The 23,246-nt window shown below is 36.9% G+C and overlaps 1 protein-coding gene across 1 annotated transcript in view; it reads left to right on the plus strand.

Moving 5' to 3' along the window:
* PRMT3 (protein arginine methyltransferase 3) overlaps positions 1–23,246 on the plus strand; it is a 121,590-nt gene that overhangs the window by 64,521 nt on the left and 33,823 nt on the right. The window contains exons 12-13 of the mRNA XM_055143369.1: positions 8,774–8,961; positions 11,578–11,664. Coding sequence (XP_054999344.1) covers positions 8,774–8,961; positions 11,578–11,664 — 275 coding nt within the window. The remainder of the gene's footprint in view (positions 1–8,773; positions 8,962–11,577; positions 11,665–23,246) is intronic.

Consider the following 23,246-nt stretch of genomic DNA (forward strand, 5'->3'; position numbering starts at 1 on the left):
AGTTGAAAGTCAGGAAGAATACTGCTACCAGTATCAAAACACATTGTAAATCTGCAGTAATTAAAATAGCGTATTACTGATTCTTGAATAGACAGATGAACGGAATAGAAAATTCTGGTATGGATAACTGTGTGGCATTTCTAAAATTAGGAACTTAATTTACTATAGCAAATAAATTGTGTTGAGACAGTCGGGAAGCACTCTGTTAAAAAAAAGTTTTTATCATGGTGCATTGTAAATTTAAATGAGCCAAAGGTGAAATTCAAAAATATATAGTAAAAATACAAAAGTATAGATTGATCTCTCTAGAAACTTGTAGAAATTTATAAGTACTTCATAAATAAGAACTTAAATTTATAAATCCCTTAAAGAAAAACTGAGATATGATTATTTCTAAATAAACTTCTAAGTGATAGAATATGCCATAAGCAAAGTTGCAGGAAAAACTACAGATTGAAAAATAATTTACCCATTATCAGTAAAAAGCTAATCTCTCTAAAATACAAATCCTACAAATAAATAGTTCTGTAGTCCAAGAGAAAATTGGATAAAAAACTGACTGTCTTGCCAAGAAAGAAATACAAGTAATCTCTTTAATGTATCCTTAATCTGTCATTAGTAATGTCTAATTTAAGAAAAATTTTCTTTATTCCAGTTAACATCAAATTTTCCTATCTTTTTCTTCTTGAAATATTAACTTTTATACTTAGATTAATGACTCATTTCTATTTAATTGTTATGTGATATGTGGGTCAGGGATATGTCCCAGTACTCTTTGTTGAAATTATTATTCTTTCCCATAAACTGCTGGACACCTTTGTTGAAAATTAATCAGCCGCGTTATGAGTAGGTCTGTTTCTCTGTTCTGTTCATTTGATTTGTAAGTCAGTCCTTTCATCCATTCTGTTTTGTCTCAATTACTGTATCTAAGACTTGATGTCAGATGAAAAGACCTCTACCTTTGTTATTTTTTAAAATGGCTTTAGTACTTTGTTCATCTGTACATGATTGTGTTTGTGTATGAGTTTTTGGACTTAGAAGTAGTTGCTAGTAAATGATAATTCCCCTCCTGTGCTGTATCCAGTAAGTAGGAGCTTAAGTCTGTACCTTATAAAAGACTTGAAATGAGTTTAAATGTTGCAGTATCAGTACCTTTTGTATAGCACTTGACTTTGCATAGCTTATTTCATTATAATCAGCCTCTGACCTGTTCATAATATTACAGATTCCTTTAATATTGCCTAGTTCACTGTCTCTCAAACATGCTTATTTCACATTTCTTTAGATTTTGTTAAATACTACAACAGAGTCATATTTTGAGTTTGCAGATAATCTTATTTCGAACAATAATTTTATATACAGGAGCAGGATGAAAACCAGGAGAAGGGACACACGATAAAGTGAGAGAAGCACTCAGTGCTGGGCTCATTCCTTAGAGGTCCCAGCCACTATTCTTTTGGATACTAGGATAGGGGAGAGCTTATGAGGCCCCTGATCAGGAGTGACCTTTCCCTCACCCATCTAACCATCTAACCAAAAATTTTCATGCACTTTGAGAAATTTCATAGTAAAATGACATAGAAAGTCTAGGCTCAGAGGAAGAGCTTGCCTAAATGAATGCGGACCTGGGGTCTGTTCCTGGAAGAGTCTGGTCGGTCACCTGAGTAATGCCAGGAGCAACCCCCCACACACTAAACTGGGAGAAGACCTTGAGCACCCCTGGGCCTGTCCAAAAACAAAACAGTGCCATAAGAAAAGTATATATAAAATATGTACCATAAGGTGATAGGAGATGCTGAAGAGTTAGGGCAGCAGAAAGGAGAATGGAACCACTAGGGACAATTGTAGTGTTTTTAATTCATAGTTTTCTTTTCATCTTAAAGAATATTTTTCAGTTGCCTATTGTCCCAGAAGTAGTAGAGTAGTAGTGACTTCCCTTGTCCATTTACTCCTCATCTTGTAGCAAGGTACCTGTAACTGGTAATTATTTGCTGTGTTTTAGCTACATTTTAGCCTAGCCATTTTTTGTGTGTTAATAATGGGCAAGTATTCCTGCTTGCAAAGGAGTGCTTGTTTTTAATTTGTTTTTTAACATAAATTGCAAATACATTTTTAATCTTATTAAAGTTTCCAAACAACTTGCTGATTTAGTGATTTAGCATCTTTCTCTTTGTACATATCAAGTATTTTATCATTGACTTAATTTGACCAAAATCTTGCTATATTTGCATAAATGTACAAAGAACACTTCATTTTGAGATATTACCTCTTTCTGTTCTCAACTTTATTATGCTCTAGTTATATAAAGACAAGGTATGGCACTAGTGTGTACTAGATGTTTATGTATCTCAGTTTCATATTTTAGTATCTAAAAGTTTGTGGGGCATTTCTAAGGGATAAAGGATTTCCCATCCTTTATCTGTTCACCATGTGAGCTGTGCTGGTGACAGATGAATTCTGGGCAGTGAATCGAGAAGGACACAGATGTCAAAGCCATGAATTTGTAAATGGTCTGTTAAGAGTGTGCTTTTGTCCAATCAGCACTTTGTTAATTTCACCTACAGAAAGGAATAATTATTCAATTTTGCTTCTATCTGACAAAAAACAAATGACAAATGTATCAGAATGTGTAGGTAAAGGGTTAGCTAGAATTTTGGCAGGTGGCCCGAAATTTAGACAGCTGTGAGGAGGTCGATAAAGAACCAGATTCACCTATAACATTGATTACATGTACTTTATGAATATTCATAGATTTAACCATCTGAAATAGAAAAAAAAATTCTAACTTCTAACAACCACAAGAACAACTATTTTCTATATCTTTTTAAATTATTGAGAAATACATTCCAAAATTAGAAAAAAGTAAAATGCTTTTTCTCATTTTTTTCAATTTATTTAATTTTTGGTTTGGGGGTCACACCCAGCTATGCTCAGGAATCACTCCTGGCAGTGGAAGTCAGGGGAACCGTATGAGTGCCCTACTCTCTATACATTCTCTCTTGCTTTTAATTTTTTTCTTATTACCATTAAATTTTGCAAACTTTCAAAAATCCATTTTAGTATATTGTTTTTAACTTATGAAAATTTATTTTTTTGTTAAATTTCATTACTAGTACATCATACTGCTTGATACCAAACCAAAGATAACGTTTCCTACAAAGGTCAGATAGTAAGTCTTTAACTCATACTGTCTTTTCCAACTGTTCAACCCTGCTTATTTCTGTAACACAATTTAGTTATAGACCATACATCAACAAAATGCCTGTTGGTGGGATTCTGATTAAACTTCTTTTATAAAAAGTCAGTGGAGCAGATTTGACCAGTGGGCCATAATTTATTTAGAAGTTGATTTAGTAGTTGATTTAGATTTAGAACTGAACATGAAGATTTTAAATATTTTAAGACGAATTACTCTGTGAACTACGTTGAGTAACTTGAATGTATGCGGTGGACAATTCTGGAGGATATTTAATTACTATGACTGAAGAAGCATAAGAAGATCACCCTAATAATGATCTACCTCATTCATTTCTCCCTCCTGTCCATCTGGGGTATCTATGTCTGACTTGCTGACTGCTTCTGTAGATAAAAGTTTTATTAAAACGTACTCAGGCTCATTTACTTACAGTTTGACTGCTTTTCACACCAAGGCAATCAAGACGAGTAGTTTGAATAAATATCATAAGGCTCACAAAACTTAGAGCTTTCACTTTTCAGAAAATGCTGTTCCTGGTCTATATAGTCTGTTACATTCAAGGATGAAGTTATAGGGCATGATATGGTAAAACTATGCCAAAGTAAGTCTAACATATCTGTAGTTTCTTCAAAATTCTGTTTCTTGATAGTGTTTTTCTCGTCTCAGAAATTTAGTTCAAGAAACTAAGCATACCTTCCTGTCACAGATACTCTTCTTTTTTGCTTTTTGGGTCATACCCGGTGATGTTCAGGGGTTACTCCTGGCTCTGCACTTGGGAATTACTGTTGGTGGTGCTGGGGGACCATATAAGCTGCTGGGGATCAAACACAGGTCGGCCGTGTGCAAGGCAAACGCCCCACCCTCTTTACTGTCACTTTGGCCCCATGTCACAGATACTCTTGCTGGATTATAATTTTTAATAACAAATCACCTACTTTGAAAAATTTGTATCAGTGAGGACTTTTTTTTTCTTTTTGGGTCACACCCGGCATTGCACAGGGTTGCACAGGGATTTCTCCTGGCTCTGCACTCAGGAATTACTCCTGGCAGCGCTTGGGGACCATATGGGATGCTGGGAATTGAACGCGGGTCAGCTGCATGCAAGGTAAAAACCCTATCCGCTGTGCTATCACTCCAGCCCCACTGTGAGGACTTTTAAACAGTAAGGAGGCTTACCATATCATTGGAGGGAAATGAGAATGGAAGGAACTCAGTTTATATGGCAGCAGATTCTAATCCAGTATGTATGTCCATCCTGTCTTCTTCCCATGCCTGCTTAGTGCATGAGATTTGAGAAATTTCTTATCAATGACATACTGTCACTGTCAACCCGGTTCATCGATTTGCTCGAGCAAGCACCAGTAACATCTCCATCGTGAGACTTGTTACTATTTTTGGCATATAGAATATGCCACCGGTAGCTTGCCAGGCTCTGCCGTGCGGGCAAGATACTCTCAGTAGCTTGCCGGGCTCTCCTAGAAGGGCGGAGGAATCGAACCCGAGTCGGCCACGTGCAAGGCAAACGCCCTAACCCCCTACCCGCTGCGCTATCGCTCCAGTCCATGACATACTACTTTTTTTGGTTTTGGTTTCTTACATAGAAGGTTTGGAAAAAAGTACTTGTTTTTATGCCTACAGATCTTATCTTGGGCGTTGTTTTGGAAGATAGTTGGTTGCTGCTTTCATTGAATAGTAAAATTCCTAAAGCTGTAGATATAATGAAATTTGGAGGGGAAAGAGAGCATTATTTCTAGACTAATTAGTTCTAAAATGTAGTTAATAAGTATGAAATTAGGCATTTATTTGACATATACACTAGATTTTAGTTTCTTGATGCAGGAAATTGATTTACGGGTTTTAAAAAAATAATTTTTTTGCTTTTTGGATCACACCTGGTGACATTCAGGGGTTACTCCTAGCTCCACACTCAGGAATTACTCCTGACATTGCTTGGGGATGCCTGGATCGAACCCAGGTTGGCCACCTGCAAGGCAAATGCCCTACCTGTGTACTATCACTCTGGCCCCTGATTATGTTTTATCTATGCATAAGTTCCCTGTTCTTATTTGAAGGGCAGAATTAACTTTTATAGTAAAAACAAACTTTTTTTTTTTATTTTATGTTATGTATACTTCTTCTTAGAAGAGAATTTCTTCCTTTCTCTTCCCTTATTACTCGACACTCATGGTGGCTCTTTTGTGGCCTCAGTGTCTTCCCAGCCTCCTGTTTATCTCTACTTCCTTTACTTCTTCTTTTTACCTTTGGTACTCATGTTAGTGAACTGATGAGCTCCCATTATTTACATTTTTACATGCATGCCTATTCTCCCAGTTTGATATCACTCATAGATCATTGCTTTTAAATTTCAGGCCATATATTCAATTGTGTATTAGCTTTTTTTCATTCTCTATCAGTCTTTTTGCAAATTTGATTTTTATAATGATTCTAGATAATCACAATACTAGTAATAATAGTTTTATGCATACAATATTCCAAGTCCTGTAGGATGTTTTTGTCCACTTGTTTCTTAAACATGAACTGTCAGATTCCTCTTGAAGCTGCCTTAATTTATTCCCAATTTTAATGGATAGTACTACAATCCTGTTGCTAAAACTTAAACCTCACTCCTGACCCCTCCCTCTTCTTCACTTCTCTAGGCAGCCAATGTCAGAATCCTTTTGCATTCTCCTCCTTGTGTCCCTAGAATACATCTCTGCTTTTGCTTTCGCATAAACATCACTGTACTTTAGAGCACCTGCTTGTTATAATCTCTCTTACTTTTTCTTTGCCTTAGTTTTGCATCCGTATGTTCATTCCACCTATTGTACTCCTGATACATTTTCTAAAACTAAAATTGCGGTGCTTTCCTATGTCAGATTTTCACAGGTTTATTATTCTTAGGGTAGACTTAAATTGCTAATGAGTTTGCTAATTTGCTCCACCATATTTTCTTTTATCCCCCTTTTACTTTCCTAGCTTTGTATCTCTTTCAGTCCATTTGGAATTATATTAATTGTAACCCTGGCTACATACTTCTGAGTTTAGAAAACTTTCCCTCTCCATTGTTAACATACTAAACTTCAGGCCTTTTACAGTGCCCCGCTCCCCACTCCATCCAAGTCTAAGGTAGGTTTTCTTGCTCTGAATCTTCTTAGTATTTGATATTTTTCCTTTCTTGGCATTACCTCAAATAATTATCCCCTTATTGTCTAAATATACATTTCTAATGAGTAAGGATGTGTTTTCATAGTTCATAAATTAGAATAATTTATGTGCACACACCTGATGCTCTTGAGTATTGTCTTGTGTAATAAGGAACAATAGGAACTTGTTTTCCACACAATCTTAAATTCTATCACGATTCCTTTTTGTTTATTATTAATTTTGACTTGCCATAACTTTACAATGTCATGGAATTTCAGGTGTTTTCCTTCTTGTCTTTCTGTGTGTGTAAATGTCCCTACTCCCACCACACACTTCTCATTTCCCCCAGTAACCATGATAGTTCTTACTGAGTTCTAGAAGTTTTGTTTGTTCGCTATAGTAATTAATGATACAGAGATGGATGCAACCGTCAGTCACTATTTTTCACTTCCTTACATAGTTCATTTAGTATAGCACTGTCTGCACTGTCATCCCGTTGTATCGATTTGCTCGAGCGGGCACCAGTAATGTCTCTATTGTGAGGCTTGTTGTTACTGTTTTTGGCATATAGAATACACCACGGTAGCTTGCCAGGCTCTGCTGTGTGAGCGGGACACTCTCTGTAGCTTGCCGGGCTCTCCGAGAGGGACGGAGGAATCAGACCCGGGTTGGCTGTGTGCAAGGCAAACGCACTACCCGCTGTGCTATTGCTCCAGTCCCCAATTAGTATAATTATTTCAAATTCTGTCCATTTTGTCCCCAAAAGGCATGATTTAATCTTTAGTGGTAGAGTACACAGTTCATTAGATGTGCTTACTGCAGCCTTATTATTCAGTTATCTATGAACGTTTAAGTTGATTCCATGTTGTAGGTGTTGGAAATAATGCTGCTGTGAGCCTAGGGGTGCATATATCCTTCTAAGGGGCTGGAGCAATAGCACAGCGGGTAGGGCGTTTACCTTGCACATGGCCGACCCGGGTTGGATTCCCAGCTTTCCATATAGTCCCCTGAGTACCTCCAGAGGTAATTCCTGAGTGCAGAGCCAGGAAACCCCTGTGCATCGCTGGGTGTGACCCAAAAAGAAAAAAAATATCTTTTTGAATTAGTATTTTCATATCCTTCTGATAAATGCTTAAGGGTGGTATTTCTGGATCACACTATATTTACATTTTCAAATTTTTTTTTTTTTTTTTGCTTTTTGGGTCACACCCAGCAATGCACAGGGGTTACTCCTGGCTTTTCACTCAGGAATTAGTCCTGGCGGTGCTTGGGGGACCATATGGGATGCCAGGGATTGAACCCAGGTCGGCCGTGTGCAAGGCAAACGCCCTACCCGCTGTGCTATCACTCCGGCCCCAACATTTTCAATTTTTTAAGGAATTGCCGTACAGTTTTCCATAGCAACTGCACCAGTTTAAATTTCCATCAATAAAGTAACAGCTTTTTTTCTTCATGGCCTGACCAAAACTTAACTGTCGAAAATCTTTTGGTATAAATCATCCTCATGGTTCATTGCATCATTTTTTTTTTTTTGCATGTAAGATACATTTAAAAGTGGTTTATCTCTCTCTGCGTGTTTGAGAGGAGCATGTATGTAGCATTTGGGGAAGTGTGGGGGAGGACCGAGCCTAGCAGTGCTCAGGGGCTATTCCTGGTTCTGTGCTCAGAAAGGACTCCAGGGATTCCAGCCAGTGTTGCAGCTGCATGCAGGACAAGCACTTCATCTCCTGTACTCTCTTAATACATTTTGAAAAACAAGATATTTTACATTTTCATACTAATAAAAGTTTTGGGAATGTCATCCTGTCTTGTTTCCTATTTTGGCGGTGCAGGTAACCCCCGGCGATTGTGCATGCGTGCAAGAATGCCTTGCTTCTCGGGCTCCTCCGTGCTAGGGCTTCCTCAGGCCATCACAGCAGTGCTGGGGCCTGCACAGCTGCACCTTGGAGCTGCTAAGGGAACCATGTGGGACCAGTGATTGAATGGAGGTTGGCTGTATCCGGGGCATGTGTCTTAATCCTTGTACTATCTCTCTGGCCCCACATCTTGCCTTTATTTTTATCGATGGCCATTACTGACTTCTCTCAATCTTTTCATCACTACAGTATATATCTTTAAAAAAAAAATCTTAGTGGAACTTTTTTATTCTGATATACACCAGCAATGGAACAGTAGGGCGGGGAGAAGGGGATTGTTACTGGTAGCCTCCGGTGCAGCAGTTTGTTCATTTAAAGAACTAGATTATCACTGAGAGATTCTCTCCACCCACCCCTGGAAAGAGGACAGTGGCCAGATAAATTTAAGAAGCGCTACACCATCATTATAATCCTTTGCTAGTAATACATACTAATGGATTTGGTGCTGTTATTTATTTTTTACATATTAAATTTTCCCATAAAGGGAGATAATATTCCCCTGATTTATTTGTTGCAGTCTACCCTGATCTTTGCACTATCAACCTTGTGGCAGTAAGTGATACAAATAAGCATGCTGATAGAATTGCCTTCTGGGATGATGTCTATGGCTTCAATATGTCCTGCATGAAGAAAGCAGTTATTCCAGAAGCTGTTGTGGAAGTTTTAGATCCCAAAACTCTTATATCAGACCCATGTGGTATTAAGGTAAGTGTTATACAATTTTAATTATTTTTGAGCAGTTTTGCCACTGCTTTTAGTTTTTATGACTTCAGTACTTGATATTCATTTCATAAGTGGGTCTCCAAAATAGTCCTTATACTTTACTCTTCTTAAAAACTTTATTTTTAAATCAGTAGGACTGCTTCAAGTCATAATTACCGGTTATTATTTCACCCTTACCAGTTGCTTATTTCATCCCTTTAGAGTCACTGTTTTTTTGTTGGTTTTGTTTTGGGCTCCACTGTGGCAGTGCTCAGGAATCACTTCCTGGCAAACTCAGGCAAGCATTCATGATGCTTGGGATCAAACCCTGCAAGGCAAATGCCACATCTGCTATACTACCTCTCCCGCCCTTCACATCTCTTTCATATGGCTTTGGTTTCTTGAGTGCAAAAGGCCCCACTGTCTTACATTCCTATTTCACCATCACTTATTGGCTCCAATTTATTCTAGTATTTTAGGCTCATTTACAACCATATTATTCATTTTTATAAGTCACTGTAGACACAGACAAATTTGGTTTGTCTCCTCCAGGTTTCTTCCAGACTTCTCAAATGAAGGATTATGTTGAATTTGCCTATATAAAACTAAAGCCCTACCATTGTCCTACTTCTCAGTTAATTCCTTTTGTGTTTTATTATCTTATTCCTTGCTCTACTAATCTCTGGTTTTATTTAGTGAATTGTGCTTGATTGAATTTACATTGGTTGAGTTACATGAATAAATTCATTTCGCCTTTTTGTTTTGTTTGGGGGCCATATCCAGCAGAGCTGGGGATTACACCTGGCCTACACCTGGGTCACTCCCAGTGGTGCTCAAGGGACGACCAGTGTGGTGCTCGGAGTCTAAGCGGGACCTCCTACATGTAAAACGTGCTCCAGCCCTTTGAGCAGTCTCCTTGATCCTATATTGCTTTCTAAAAATCTCTTTCATTTGTCTCTTACCATTCAAACAAACATATCTTCAGTGTTAGGGTCAAAATATTTTCTTTTTTAGATGACACCATTACTTTCATCGCCTCAGTAATTGTTCTCTGTACAAAATACTCTGTAAATGTTTTAATTTTCTTAAATAGTCTTAAATTTGCATAGAATAATAAATATGCAAAGTTTCTTAACAAGGAAAAGCTGATTATAATTTCATTTTGCTTTTAAGGGGAAAATGCAGCCTAGTTAATGATTATAGGATTTTTCATTGCTCTGCTACACTGATAAATAAGGGATTTATTTGAGTTCTTTGGCTCTGGGTAGGAGTATACAGTTTTAGCCAACTCAGCCTTAAGACAGAGCAGAAAGAGGGTAGAGGAGGAAATTTCTTTCTTTTTTTTTTTTTTTTGCTTAATCCCCAAGACTACTGTGAATAACTAATTGTAAGAAATTAGGGCTTGATAAAAAAAAATGTATGCTCCTTTTTAAAAAATCAGTCATTTGTTTAACCCCCAATCCTGTAAAAAAAAGATGTCCACATTGTAACTTCTTTTTCACACTGTAACAGATTATTTAAAATGAAGTTAGGCATGCATATTTTACCTGTCTGTGTCCGGGGGTGTCAATTTTGACTTGCCCCTTCCGCCCCATCCCCGACTGTCTCCCCCCAACTACTGCTGGGAACAGTCTCTAAGCACAGAGTGCCAAAAGTCCTCCCCAAGCAGTGCAAAGTTGGCCACAAACAAGAAAAGACATTGGAGTTTTAATTGAGATAACCTAGTCATAGGAGTTTGTATCTGTAATGATTTGTTTTAAGGCTGGTAGATCCAGTATCATCAGCCTTTATTGGCCAGAATTAGCTAGACTGCTATTGCTGAAACATGGTTGATTGCATCCACTCTGTGAAAAAAATTTGAACCAGGGAAGAGCTGGGAAAATAAGGATTTTTGACTTTTACTTTCCTCTGTGTTGTCTTCAAAGTTGCTTTTGTTCTTTGGTTGAAATTATTATGGTTGTTCCTCATGTCTAACAAAATGCAAATGCAGCTTCAGAATCCTAAAAACAACTAGTCTTATTCACTAGCATTTTATTTTCAAGTTGGACCAACAGTTAAACAGTTACTGCACATAAACTGTAGTAAATATATATATATATATATATATATATATATGTATGTATATATGTTTATATCACTGGTGGTATAAAAAATGATTTTATTTGGAAAACAGAAGGCAAATCAGAAACCTGATTTGATTGATACAGAGACATACAAAAATTTTAAGTAATGATTTTCCTTAGACTACTTATTTGATTTAAAGAAAAAAGTTTCTAGTTAAAATACTAATTTTATTTAAAGAAAAAAATTAATGGTAGGGCTAGTAGCCTTTACTTACATTTATTTTTTAACTTCGGGCACTGAATTGGCTAGTAGCCTTTAAAATTGAAAATGTCTGTGAGGGACCTGGACCTTTCAGTCTAATCTGTACAATAAACTTTCAATCTTAAATAAATAAATAAAATTGAAGATAATTCCAAAATGGTGTGAATGATTAATGTTTGCAGAATCTTCATTTACATAATTATTTTTTACAAAATACATTAAAAATACTCTTTTAGATTTTTTTTCTGTTTTTACTAAGTCCTTTCCTCCACCTGTTCTTTTTCAAATGGGTAGCACATAGATTGCCATATGACGTCTATCTCAGATTTGGAGTTTTCTTCAGACTTTACCCTGAAAATCGCAAAGACATCCTTGTGCACGGTAAGCTGTTCCATTCTACTCTCACAAATTTCACTAGCAGTGTAGTTGATTGGCAGGCTAATGAATTAATTACCAGACCTGTGATAAATGAAAACGACTATTGCCTTTGACAGTCTATCCTGGCCTTTGTTAAGCTATTGAACAGATCTATTTTAATAGGTCAGTAGACTTCACAAAAGTTAGTTTAGTTCAGAATATAAAGCATAAGAAAAATTTGTTTGCAAGATGGCTTTTCTTTATTAGCTTCTTCGTTGTTGTCTGTTACCATAGAAAGCTTTATCTTAAAAATAAAAAGTTCATATCCTGTTCTGATAGCTCAACACTCAGTTATGCTATGTATACTTGTATATTATGTGTGAGAGGGAATCAGTGAAGAATTCCTTAATATTGTTAATGTTGTTAAGGAATCAGCCTGACGTGCTAAAAATACGGGTTTTAGAAAATTTAGGCAAATCCGTATTAAGCAAAATAAGTCAGAGGGAGAAGGACAAATACTGGATGATCTCTTGTCTGGGGCATATAGAGAATCATAACAAGGAAATAGACAGTATCAGGTGATAACAAATCCTTGCAGAACTGAGACTGAGGAATAGATGCAGCGGGGCAAGGATGAGATGGACCAGAAGTAGTGGCGACAGATATTGATGAAGGATTGTGGGTGCTTTGGTAGCCATGAGGTGAGGTAACTGTGTACATCAAAACCGTCAGTATTGCAAACTTGTGACCTAACCTACAATTTGAAAAAATGAAAAATGTTACCATAAAAGTACTGTACTTGCCTTCTAAATTGAGCATTATGCTTTTTAGTAATGTGAGTTTCATTATAGACAAGTACATTTTAAAAATATTTTTAGAAAATGTGTGGATTTGGTCTGAGCACAGCTGGGTATGGCCCCAGAACCAAAAAAGAACAGGAAAGAGTGTGTGCATTTAGTAAATTGAAACTAATTGGTTTTTTAATTCCACTTGACAAATCTGAATAGACAAGTATATTTTTTGCCATTCACTAGCTTGTTACTTTTAAGATTTTTAAGTAGTTTGTACTTTAGACTAAGTGCTTTTAGAAAAGTGGTAATCTATCTTGAAAACTAGTTATGAAGAGGAATGAACTAATTCATGTATTTGTGTAAAAGCACCTCTGGATGTTTATAGAAATGTAAGATTGTTAAAGTATATTTTTAAATAATTTCTAAATGTACACTAATACTAAGATAGCAGCATTTGTCTTTATCGGAGACTTAGGATGCTGTTAAGAAGTAAGCATTTACTTAGGTGTGAATATATATAGTTGTTACTGATACAGATAATATTTTTGAATTGCTGATAGATCTTCAAAAGCTAGTTTTTAAATATAAAATGCATAGTCAGAAACTGGATAAAAGTTATCTTCAGTTATTCATCTGATTCTTTTAACTACAGAGTTCAGACTAATTGTCAAAAGATTTGATGACTTTCAGTTTATTTGATCCAAAATTTTATATGAATTAAGCTCATCTATTAAGGAATTCTTTGAAATTAATTATATAATCAGTATTGTTAAACAGTCCTCTTTCAATTTACTTTCAGTGTCTTTCTCCTAAATCAAAGTATAGGACAAATATAAATAGAGAGCAGGGTTCAAAAACTGGCTCTAGGTATATATCTTTTTAGCTTTCTATAGACAGATGAACTTATTGAATCCTTGTCCACTGTAGGTGGCAGTTACCACTGACAATACCAGATGTGTAAAACCCTTCACAACTATCCTTTTTTATCCCCCTGCCCAATATTTTTTTTCTGTATGTCAACTTCACTGAATACAGATTGTATGATGTTCTAGCTGTCTTTATGCTTAGAAACAAATTTTTGTTACGGCAGTAGCATTAAGCTACAGAAAGTTTCAGGACACATTTTATGTGCAAACTTAATCACTAAGACTATTTTTGAATATAAAATTGATTTGCCTGTCTTGAAAACAATCCATAACAAATGTATTTTAAAAGATTGGGTGCCTAGTTGAAACTTTTTTTTTCTTTTATACCAGCAGAAAAATAAAATGCTAAGAAATGCAGAAATATTTCCTGGTATGGGAATGGAGAAAATCAGCATAGATTTTTCTTTTTTCTTTTCTTATGAAGTGTCAAGGATCAAACCCAGGACCTCACACATAAGAAGTATTTGCTTTACTGCTGAGTCACATTCCCAGTCCTCGAGAAGATTATTTTCATGAGAAAAAAAGCGTTGTTTTTGTAATTGAGTGAAAAATGTAGATTTTTGTACTCCTAAATACAAGTTTTCAAACACATTAAATTTTTTTCTTTATGTGCTTACAATATGAGTGCATTCCTGAAAAATAATATGGAAAATATCTGAGTGGCTAAGCCCATTTTTAATATACGCATTCTCATTTATTAATGAAATTCCAAATTTGTGTCTAATTAAAAATTAGAAAATTGAAATTTTTTAAATAGCAAAATGTTAGGAACATCCTCTTCGGTTTAATTTTAGTAGTGTATATGCTGTAGACTGATAGTGGTTTAGGATGTTTTTCTCATTTGATAAAAATCTTCAACACACATGTACCCATACCTGTTTTTGCATACTATTGATGAAAATAATAATCTAATGTTTTATATTAGTAACTATTTTAAGTCTTGGACATTTTACATGATGTGATCCTCTTGAGTCTTAATTGCCAATAATAGTTGAATGATAATTTTCCAATGAATTCTGGTCATACAGCTATTTTTTCTAGGCTTTTGCACTTTATGATATCATTGACTGTTAAGGCTATACACTTCAGGACTAAAACATTTTATCAGTAATTTCTAGTTTATTTTTTTGTGTATGACTGTAGTGTTCACTTCTTTGATTTTCCAGCAACATTTATATTGGCTTTGGTATATAAGCTCATTAAAAATATAGTCAAGTGGCTAGAGAGATTGGTCAGTAAGCCGGGATGCAAGCTTGTATGTGAAAGGCCTAAGTTCTGTTTTCAGCACTGCACATTTTCTTGAACACTACCAGGAATGATCCTGAACACTAAGCCAGGAGGTGACACTGAGCACCACTTGGTATGAACCCCAAACCAAAAATACATAAATTAAAATGTATGGTCAAATGGACCTTTCCATATCCTAGGTCTACACTGAGTAACTTTTAATTCTGCTATTTTTTTAAACAAACTATTTACCTTAAAATGAAACTATCAAATTTAAAAGAGTCCATGCTTCATATATATGCATTAAATAATATTTTTGACAGGCGATGGTTTTTCTTTGATACATTGCTTATTAAAACTTCATTGTAGTATCTTTGTTTCGGTATACTTTTTTGTTCTGCCTTTCTGAGAGTGTCCATTAAAATACAGGCTTTTGTAGCATGTTCAATTTGTACAAACTTACCTTAGTTTTTTTTTTTTTTAATTATTAATCTTTTTGGGTTTTGGACCATACCCTGTGGTACTCTGGGTTCACTTCAGGCTCTGTACTCAGTGGTCACTTCCGGCCGGGTTCCAGGGTTCCAGCGACCAGTTGTAGTGTCAGGGATCAAATCTGGCTAGGCCACTCAGAAGGTGAGCAAGCACCTTACCCTTTCTAGGTTTCTTTGACCCCTTCTTAATATGCTGTTATCAAGATTATTTTTCATAGAAAGTTTTACTTAATTAAATTCAAGATGATCTAGTGTATTTAAAGTTCACATTTATGAGATACTTATACTCAAAAACTTTTTTCAATAAAGTATTTTTATTTTGCAAAGTACACATATAAATACAGTGGCATATATAAATTTTATGAGCATGTTTTAAAGCATTATTAAAGTTCACTCTACCTGCTTGTCTAAAATCTTTGGACACACACTAAAAAAAAAAAAAAATTCCTGACCTTAAAAGGACCTTATGTGCCTTAAGAGTTATACTTAGATATTGCAAACAAAATTCCATGAGAACAAGAAGAACTTTGCTTGTCTTCTAGCTAACCCCAAAAAGGAAAAGAAATTATTTCAGTTGAGAAAGCATATTCTATTTCCACAGGTTAAAAGATCGAATAAAAGGGCTAAAATGTGTTAGCCATTAAATATGCATATACTTTGCAATAATTTCTGTTCATGTGTTTAAGTCATTGATCTTCATCTGTGTTCTGACCTGTTAATATATATAGTAAATGTTTTATTTTTTTTTGTTTGTCTAATACTAAACAAAACCTTTTCGTTTAGTATTAGAATTTCTAATTTTGCTTTTTATCTTTAGCCAGTGTGATTTTTTATCTTGTTTCAGGGTTTTGTTTGTTTGTCTGTCTGATTTTTGGTGGGAGGCATACCCGGCAAATTGGTATGCCTCCCACCAAAAATTGGTTGGAGCTTATTCTGTAATCTGGAATCATTTCTGGCTGGCTTGTTGTGGTTGGGATTATAGGTGCTGGGGATTTGACCCAGGTTGGCTGTGTTCAAAGCGCCTTACCTTCTGTATACTGCTCTGGCCCCATATCTTGTTTTTTTATAAATCTGGGGGATAGCAATAGTACAGGGGTTAGTACACTTGCCTTGCGTGTAGCCTACTCCAGTTCAGTTCCTAACACTGAGTGATCGCTGTGTACAGAGCCAGGAGTACACTGAGCACCTCCAGGTGTGGCCCCAGAACAACAATCAGAAAAGAATGACTCGTCTTCTCAAGGTCTGTTAGTCAATTCCCTGAGGTTTCTCAGTGATGTTCCCCACCCCCTTTTTTTTTTGATCAAGGGTCACATTTTACTGTTTCTTTTCCTGTTTATAATTTTACATATATGTTAGCCTCTATAGAAATTAGTTTTTCCTCCTGTAAAGGTCTCTAAAGTGTTACAAGGGAGAAGAAGGTCCTAATTGAGACCTGGTAAGGTTCATGATATAGCTGTTGGCTAATAAACACTGTAAAGGGGGAGTTTTGAAATAAGTATTGGAGAATAGACTACTTGAACCATCTGTTCTTAAGAGGCATTAACTTTCAGGATTTGTTGTGAAGCCTATTGTTCACGTCAGTAGTTTTACTTGAAACAGCCTCAACTTCTGAGGATTTTCTGGAATAGCAGAGAAATGATTAGTGAATCGTGTTAATAGGGATGTAGATACGTGTTTGCTGATTATTTTGATTTGGGGATCTGTGTACTGCAGGAAGACGTCTCTCTTCCTGCTTTTTTTGATCAGCCATCACCTTCATCCATCTTGGTTGCTGAAAGGCAGAGGGGAGAGCTTGAATGCAGTCCAGTGGCTCCGACTTGGCCTTTAGAAATGGCCCGTATTCTCCTTTTGCATCCATGTTTCTATGCCTGACGCATTGTTTGCTACTGGGCCCTTCCATGACCCCAGCATTAGATTAATGTTCTCATTCTCTCAAGTCAATATTACTGTCTGCTCAAGAAAGGGCTCATTCTTCCATGGATTCCGTTTACTTAGGCTTCTTGGTATACAGGTTCCGTAATAGTTTTGACTTTTAAAACAATTATTGTTTTATGCAGTTTTATTGCTCTTATACCCAAATGAGGCTCTTTTGCAGAACTCTACGTATCAGTAAAAGTTCCTTAAGTAACGCTGTTTATAACCCAATCTGGAAAATAAACCTGGGTCTGTATATTGGGGGGGGTATTCTATTAAGAGAAATAAATAAAAAATTAACCCTTAATTGGTGAACTAAAAGTATGTTGTATGCGGTCAATTTGATTCTTCTAAGAATGGTATACTTGATGATAGATGAAAGGCACTGATATTTTTAGGTTTGGATGGAGTCAAAATCAGTCTTTTTTTTTTTTTTAAAGACTAAATGTTATTAAAAGAAACATATTTACAGTTCAGACCAATGAGTTTGCTGTTAGCATCTTTGATTTTAATCTTTTTTTTAAATTAACATTTTTATTGAATAACCATGTGGAAAATTACAAAGCTTTCAGGCTTCAGTCTCAGTTTTACAATGCTCAAACAACCATCCCAGTACACATATTCCACCACCAAAAAATCCCCCAGTATACTCCCACCCCCTCAGCCCCCCAGCGCCCCCACCCCCACTTGTGTAACTGATAAATTTTACTTTCTCTTTACTTTGGTTACATTAATATTATCTTTGATTTTAATCTTACTTCTCAACTAAGCATTAAGTTTTTCTAATGGCTAAGGTATGGAAAATTAAGATGAGTCTATTTCTTCATAATTCTTCTTAAATCTTCTTTTAAGGCTTTTGAATAATCTCTGGCAGTATAAACCTATTAGTCCATACTCATTCTTGAGCATTAAATCAGCTCTTAGTACTTTGGGGTGCAAATTGACCTAATTTTGACCTTGAAAAAACCAATCAGCTATAGAAACTAATTATTAAAACACATCTGTGCTGTTTTTAAATAGAAAGGTTTGTCTTGAACTTGCATCGTAGATTTTAGTGAGACATCTGGTATATATTTTAGTAGACTCATTAAGTAAATTTTATACTGAAGAGGAAGTGCACTTCTAATTTTGTCATTTCACCTCTCCTGTTAGTTTTAGATTTCTCCTTGTTTGAATGACCATATAATCAAGAGCAGAGCTTCTTGAATTGTTTTTGCGGTCAACCCACATTTTACCCAGAGAAATACAGTGTAGCATTGACTTTTTTTTTTTCTTTTTGGGTCTAGCACAGCGGTAGGCGTTTGCCTTGCATGTGGCCGACCCGGGTTTGATTCCTCCACTCCTCTTGGAGAGCCCAGCAAGCTACTGAGAGTATCTCGCCTGCACGGCAGAGCCTGGCGAGCTACTTGTAGCGTATTTGATATGCCAAAAGCACTAACAAGTCTCATGATGGAGATGTTACTGGTGCACACTTGAGCAAATTGATGCACAACGGGATGACAGTGACAGTGACAGTTCTTTTTGGGTCACAACCAGCAATGCACAGGGATTAATCCTGGCTCATGCACTCAGGAATTACTCCTGGTGGTGCTTGGGGGACCATATGGGATGCTGGGAATCAAACCCAGGTCAGCTACATGCAAGGCAAATGCCCTACCCGCTGGACTATCGCTTCAGCCCCAGATACATTGATTTTAAATTATTTTTTTCAGTCATTGTGTGTCTAGAAATACTAACAGATTTTTCTCTACCTGCACCATAGTTATACATGGGGTTACAACCCAAAATGTAGACTAGAATCTAGAGAAAATTTATTTGGTTTCCAAATTTATTTGGTCTCAATTCCTACCAGTCCTTGCCCTCTCCTTTTAAAACTCAAAATACAAAAAGTATACTCAGTTCCCCTCTTGAAATCTACTTTTTATTATTCCTTTTCCTTTTTGTTTTTTGGGCCACCCATGACTGTATCCAGGGCTTACTTCTGACTCTGCTCCGGGATCACTGTTAGCGGGACTCAGGGCCAGATGAAGTGCTGAGAATAGAACCCGGTCAGTTGCATACCAAGATATGCCTCCTGCCTGCTATACTGTTTCTCCAGCCCCCAAATCCACTTTCGTTAAGCTAACAAACAGAAAGCACCCACCCTGGGGAGAGGGAGAAGTATTGCCCACTTTGGGAAAGGCTGGTCTAGAGGATGGAGGTTTAAACTTTCCACTGGTGACCCTTTTGACCTGAAGATATCTTATATGACCCCAGATATTTAGGTTTGCATATATATAAAGCAGGTATTTGAATGATGCATTTACTGAAAATAAATCATAAAGAATTTTATTTTCAGCAACATTTTAGCATACTTTGTAATCCCAGCATTCGCGTATCCCCACTTGGAGTTGTGACTCACAGTATAAAAAGGCAGGCTGTAAGGGCTAGAATGCTAGTACAGTGGGTGGGATGCTTTCCTTAAACATGGCCTACCCAGATTCGATCCCCGGCATCCCATATGATCTACCTTGCACTTCCAGGAATAACTCCTGAGCATTGCCGGCTGTGGCCCAATCTTGGCATTTTTTCCCCTTAGAAGCTGTTTTTTGACTACTTACATGAATTGAGAACCATGAGGCTTTATGAATACGCAACAAGCCAAAACAGTTTCTCTTTCATAAGGCATCAGTAGGGAAGACATAGTAAATTGCATCTTATAAGTATTAGATAAGATTGAAAATAATGAGTATTTTACTATATATGATTAAAAATGTAGATACATAATAAAGTGCCCATGCTTTTAAAATAATGTTAACAGAGGGACTGAAGATACACGATGCTGGGTGAGGTTTGCGCTTGAATTCAATCCCCAGCATCAGGTATGTTCCCCTGAGCCCCACCAGGAGTGATCCCTGAACACAGCCAGGAGTAAGCCCTAAGGACCGCTGGGTATGGCTGGAAAAAAAAAAAAAAGAAAAAGAATTTTGAAAAATATGTAAAATGAAATACATAGGAGAGAGATGACATGTCAGGTATTTGCTTCAAAATAATCCATCATATATAGAGAGTGGAGGGAGTAGAAGTAAAGTAAACGCACCAAATATAAGTAGCAATTGCACAGAGGTCATAGGTACTCAGAATTTTTGTTCATAAAAATTTCTGTTATAGGTTTTTTTTGGGTTTTTTTGCCGAAAGAATCACAGTAGGGCAAGGGATGAGTTTCAGTCTTAGAGTGCATGCTTTGGGATCTCAACAGCATTCTAAGAAATGTGTATAAAAGAGTGATGTACTGAGGGAGGGCTGGAGCGATAGCACAGCGGTAGGGCGTTCGCCTTTCATGCAGCCGACCCATGTTCGATTCCTCCGCCCCTCTCGGAGAGCCCAGTAAGCTACCGAGAGTATCGCGCCCGCACCGCAGAGCCTGGCAAGCTACCCGTGGCGTATTGGATATGCCAAAAACAGTAACAATAAATCTCACATTGAGAGACATTACTGGTGCCCGCTCGAGCAAATCGATGAACAACGGGATGACAGTGACCAGTGACAGTACTGAGGGAAGTTGTATACAACTCTGTTGCAATATATAGCTTAGGTATTTTGCTGGGTCCCAAACACAACAGAAATGTGTTCTTGTGTTCCCCAAAAAGATTTGTACAAAAATGTCCACTGCAGGATAAGAAGCTTACATAGTATGGGGCTGCAGCACAGGCTCAGATCTTGGCGCGCATATGGTTCCCCAAACATCACGGAGTATAGCCCCGGAGCACAGAGTCAGAATAGCACAGAACGCTGTTCAGAGACCTGTCTTGTCACACTTGCGACTTATTTGGCATATGAGGGTAGACTCAATGAATGTTTAAGGGGTTACTTTGAAAATAGCTCTCATATGTGCTTTTAAGGAAAATACTGTATGCAATCATAAAAATCACATGAATAACTATCAAACTAGAATGTTTCTTTTTTAACCTGTGCAAATTCTTGTAGTTAAAAAAAAAAACAACTTTAAAAGCTTTTTTTTCTATATTTAAGGAAATCTAGTAAAGTAGCATCATGCACAAATAATTCAAATGAACTATTCAGGGGAGAAGACAAAACAAGAGTCTGTGAGAGATATAATGGTCTGTTTAGTGCAGATGATTCTCCTATTTTATTTAGTGAACATGTGTCCCAGAATGCACATGAAGTGGCAAACACATCTGCCTTTCTTCACTTATTATCAGCCTCCAAGTATTTTTCTAGTGTGAGCATCTTGCTGGTTACATGCAATCCCTGTCTTTAAAGGTACGTGTTTCTGCTACAACATAGCATTCTATTCCTAGCCATCTGCTTCCTCTGGAGCCCGGCAAGAGGAATGGTGAGTTGAAGCAGTGCCAGAACTGGTGTTATTGAACTTACTGAAGTGTGGATTATGTGTTAGTTTTCAGTTCAACATCCTACTTTTAAGGGTTTTTCCGGGGTAATTTTTTTCTTCTGATTTTTTATTAAGACACCATGGTTTACAAAGTTCTTCATAATAGAGTTGTTAAATGCATACAGTGGTCTAATGCCAGTCCCACCACCTGTGTCTCCCTCAGTCCACCCATGTCCTCAAGTTCCCTCCCACTCGCTAGCCTGCCCCCTTGACAGGCATATAACAAATCTTAAATGAATGGCAGATTATAAAAAAATTAATGGAATTATCAAAAAATAAATCAGTATAGGTCAGTGTTTTTAAAGACTAATTGCTAAGTGCTTTGAACCAATATAAATAAGATGTTAACTGATTATTGAAAAATATGTAAGATTCCTTCTCAAACTAGGAATAAGTCTACCTTTCTTAATTTAGTAAAGGGCAACCATATGAACCATCAGTGAGTGCCATACTCAGTGCCGCAGGTTAGGAAGTTTCCCTGTCCTTTAGAGAAACTCCTTAGTAAGGCTGCTTGCAAAACTGATTTCAAGGCTATGAATTCCCGAAGCTGTTGCCTGTCTGTGAAGCTCTGTATTGGTCCTTCGAATCTGAATGACAATCTAGCTGGGAAGAGTATTCTGGGTGAGGTGTTCATTTTGTTGAATTTTTGTACTCCATCCCTCCATATTCTAATGACTCATAGAGTCTCATTTGATCTGAGATGTTCAGTGTTCTGTCGCTGTCTTTGGATTTTGTCATTTTGAGTATTATGTGTCTTGGAGTTTTCCTAATTGGGTCTATTTTCACTGGAACCCTTCAGATCTCGTGGATCTCAGTGCCTGTAATCCTCAACTCTGGGAAATTTTTATCAATGATTTCTTTAACTATTGCCTCTTTATCACATTTGCCTTCCTGTTCTTCAGGGACTGATGGTTCTTATATTGTTCCTCTTGAACTCATTCCCATGGTTTCTGTTGTGCTGTTCATTTCTTTTTGGTCTGTTTTTCACCCTCTGTTGTTTCCTAGAAGTTCCTTCCTTCTCATCTTGGAGCTCCTAGATCTTTTGCTTAGCCTCTGTTTATTCTGCTATTCAAGGCGTTTCTTGAGATTTTTATGTCACCTGCTATGTTCTTCATTTCTGTCATGTCTAATAATAGTAGTTTTTTCATTTTGACTCATGCTTTCTTGTACTTTGCTCACTACCTGTGTCATCGTTTCTTTGAACTCAGTGAACATCCTCATCATGGTGTCACTAAAGACATTGTCTGAGAACTTCCTGCTGTTTGTCTTCAGTGTTACCTTTCTCTCATTGAGCTTGGTGGACGTCTGTGTATTTTCCTAGTGCTGGTTTTTATTGTTGCCGTGCTTAGTCTTTGTAGTTAAGACCCTCTGGAAGATGCTGAAGGACGAGGCTGGGATTGCTCTCTTTCTTCTATGCCTGTCTTCACCAAATGACAGGAAGAATAACTGTTAGCAGCACGTATCTTGTTGAGTACATTGTCAGGACCTATGGTAGGTGCCCATTTTTATGGTGCAGTTCAGATGTGGAGGCTGCTAGGACCTATTTGAACAGGAGGGTCTCTGCCACCCATCCTGGATTAGGCCCAGTGGTGTCAGGGAGATGTGAGCCTTACCTGGAATAGTGGAACAGCAAACAGGTTTTTTTTAAGGTAAATTTTTTTAAAAATCAGACTTTACCGTTATGCAACTTTTTCTTTACGTAATATAATTTTTATAAAATAGATTCGTGTTTTATATTCCTAGGGATCCTGACTTAGTTCTATTGTTTTAGGTTTGGCAAAGTTAAGATGCCCTCTGTTCATTGCCTACAAAATTTTGCACATTTCACTTGGTATTTCCCCTCTTCTGTCTTATTTTTTATGGC

This window comes from Sorex araneus, chromosome 6 (assembly GCF_027595985.1).
Source record: "Sorex araneus isolate mSorAra2 chromosome 6, mSorAra2.pri, whole genome shotgun sequence".
In the NCBI taxonomy this organism is placed as follows: Eukaryota; Metazoa; Chordata; class Mammalia; order Eulipotyphla; family Soricidae; genus Sorex; species Sorex araneus.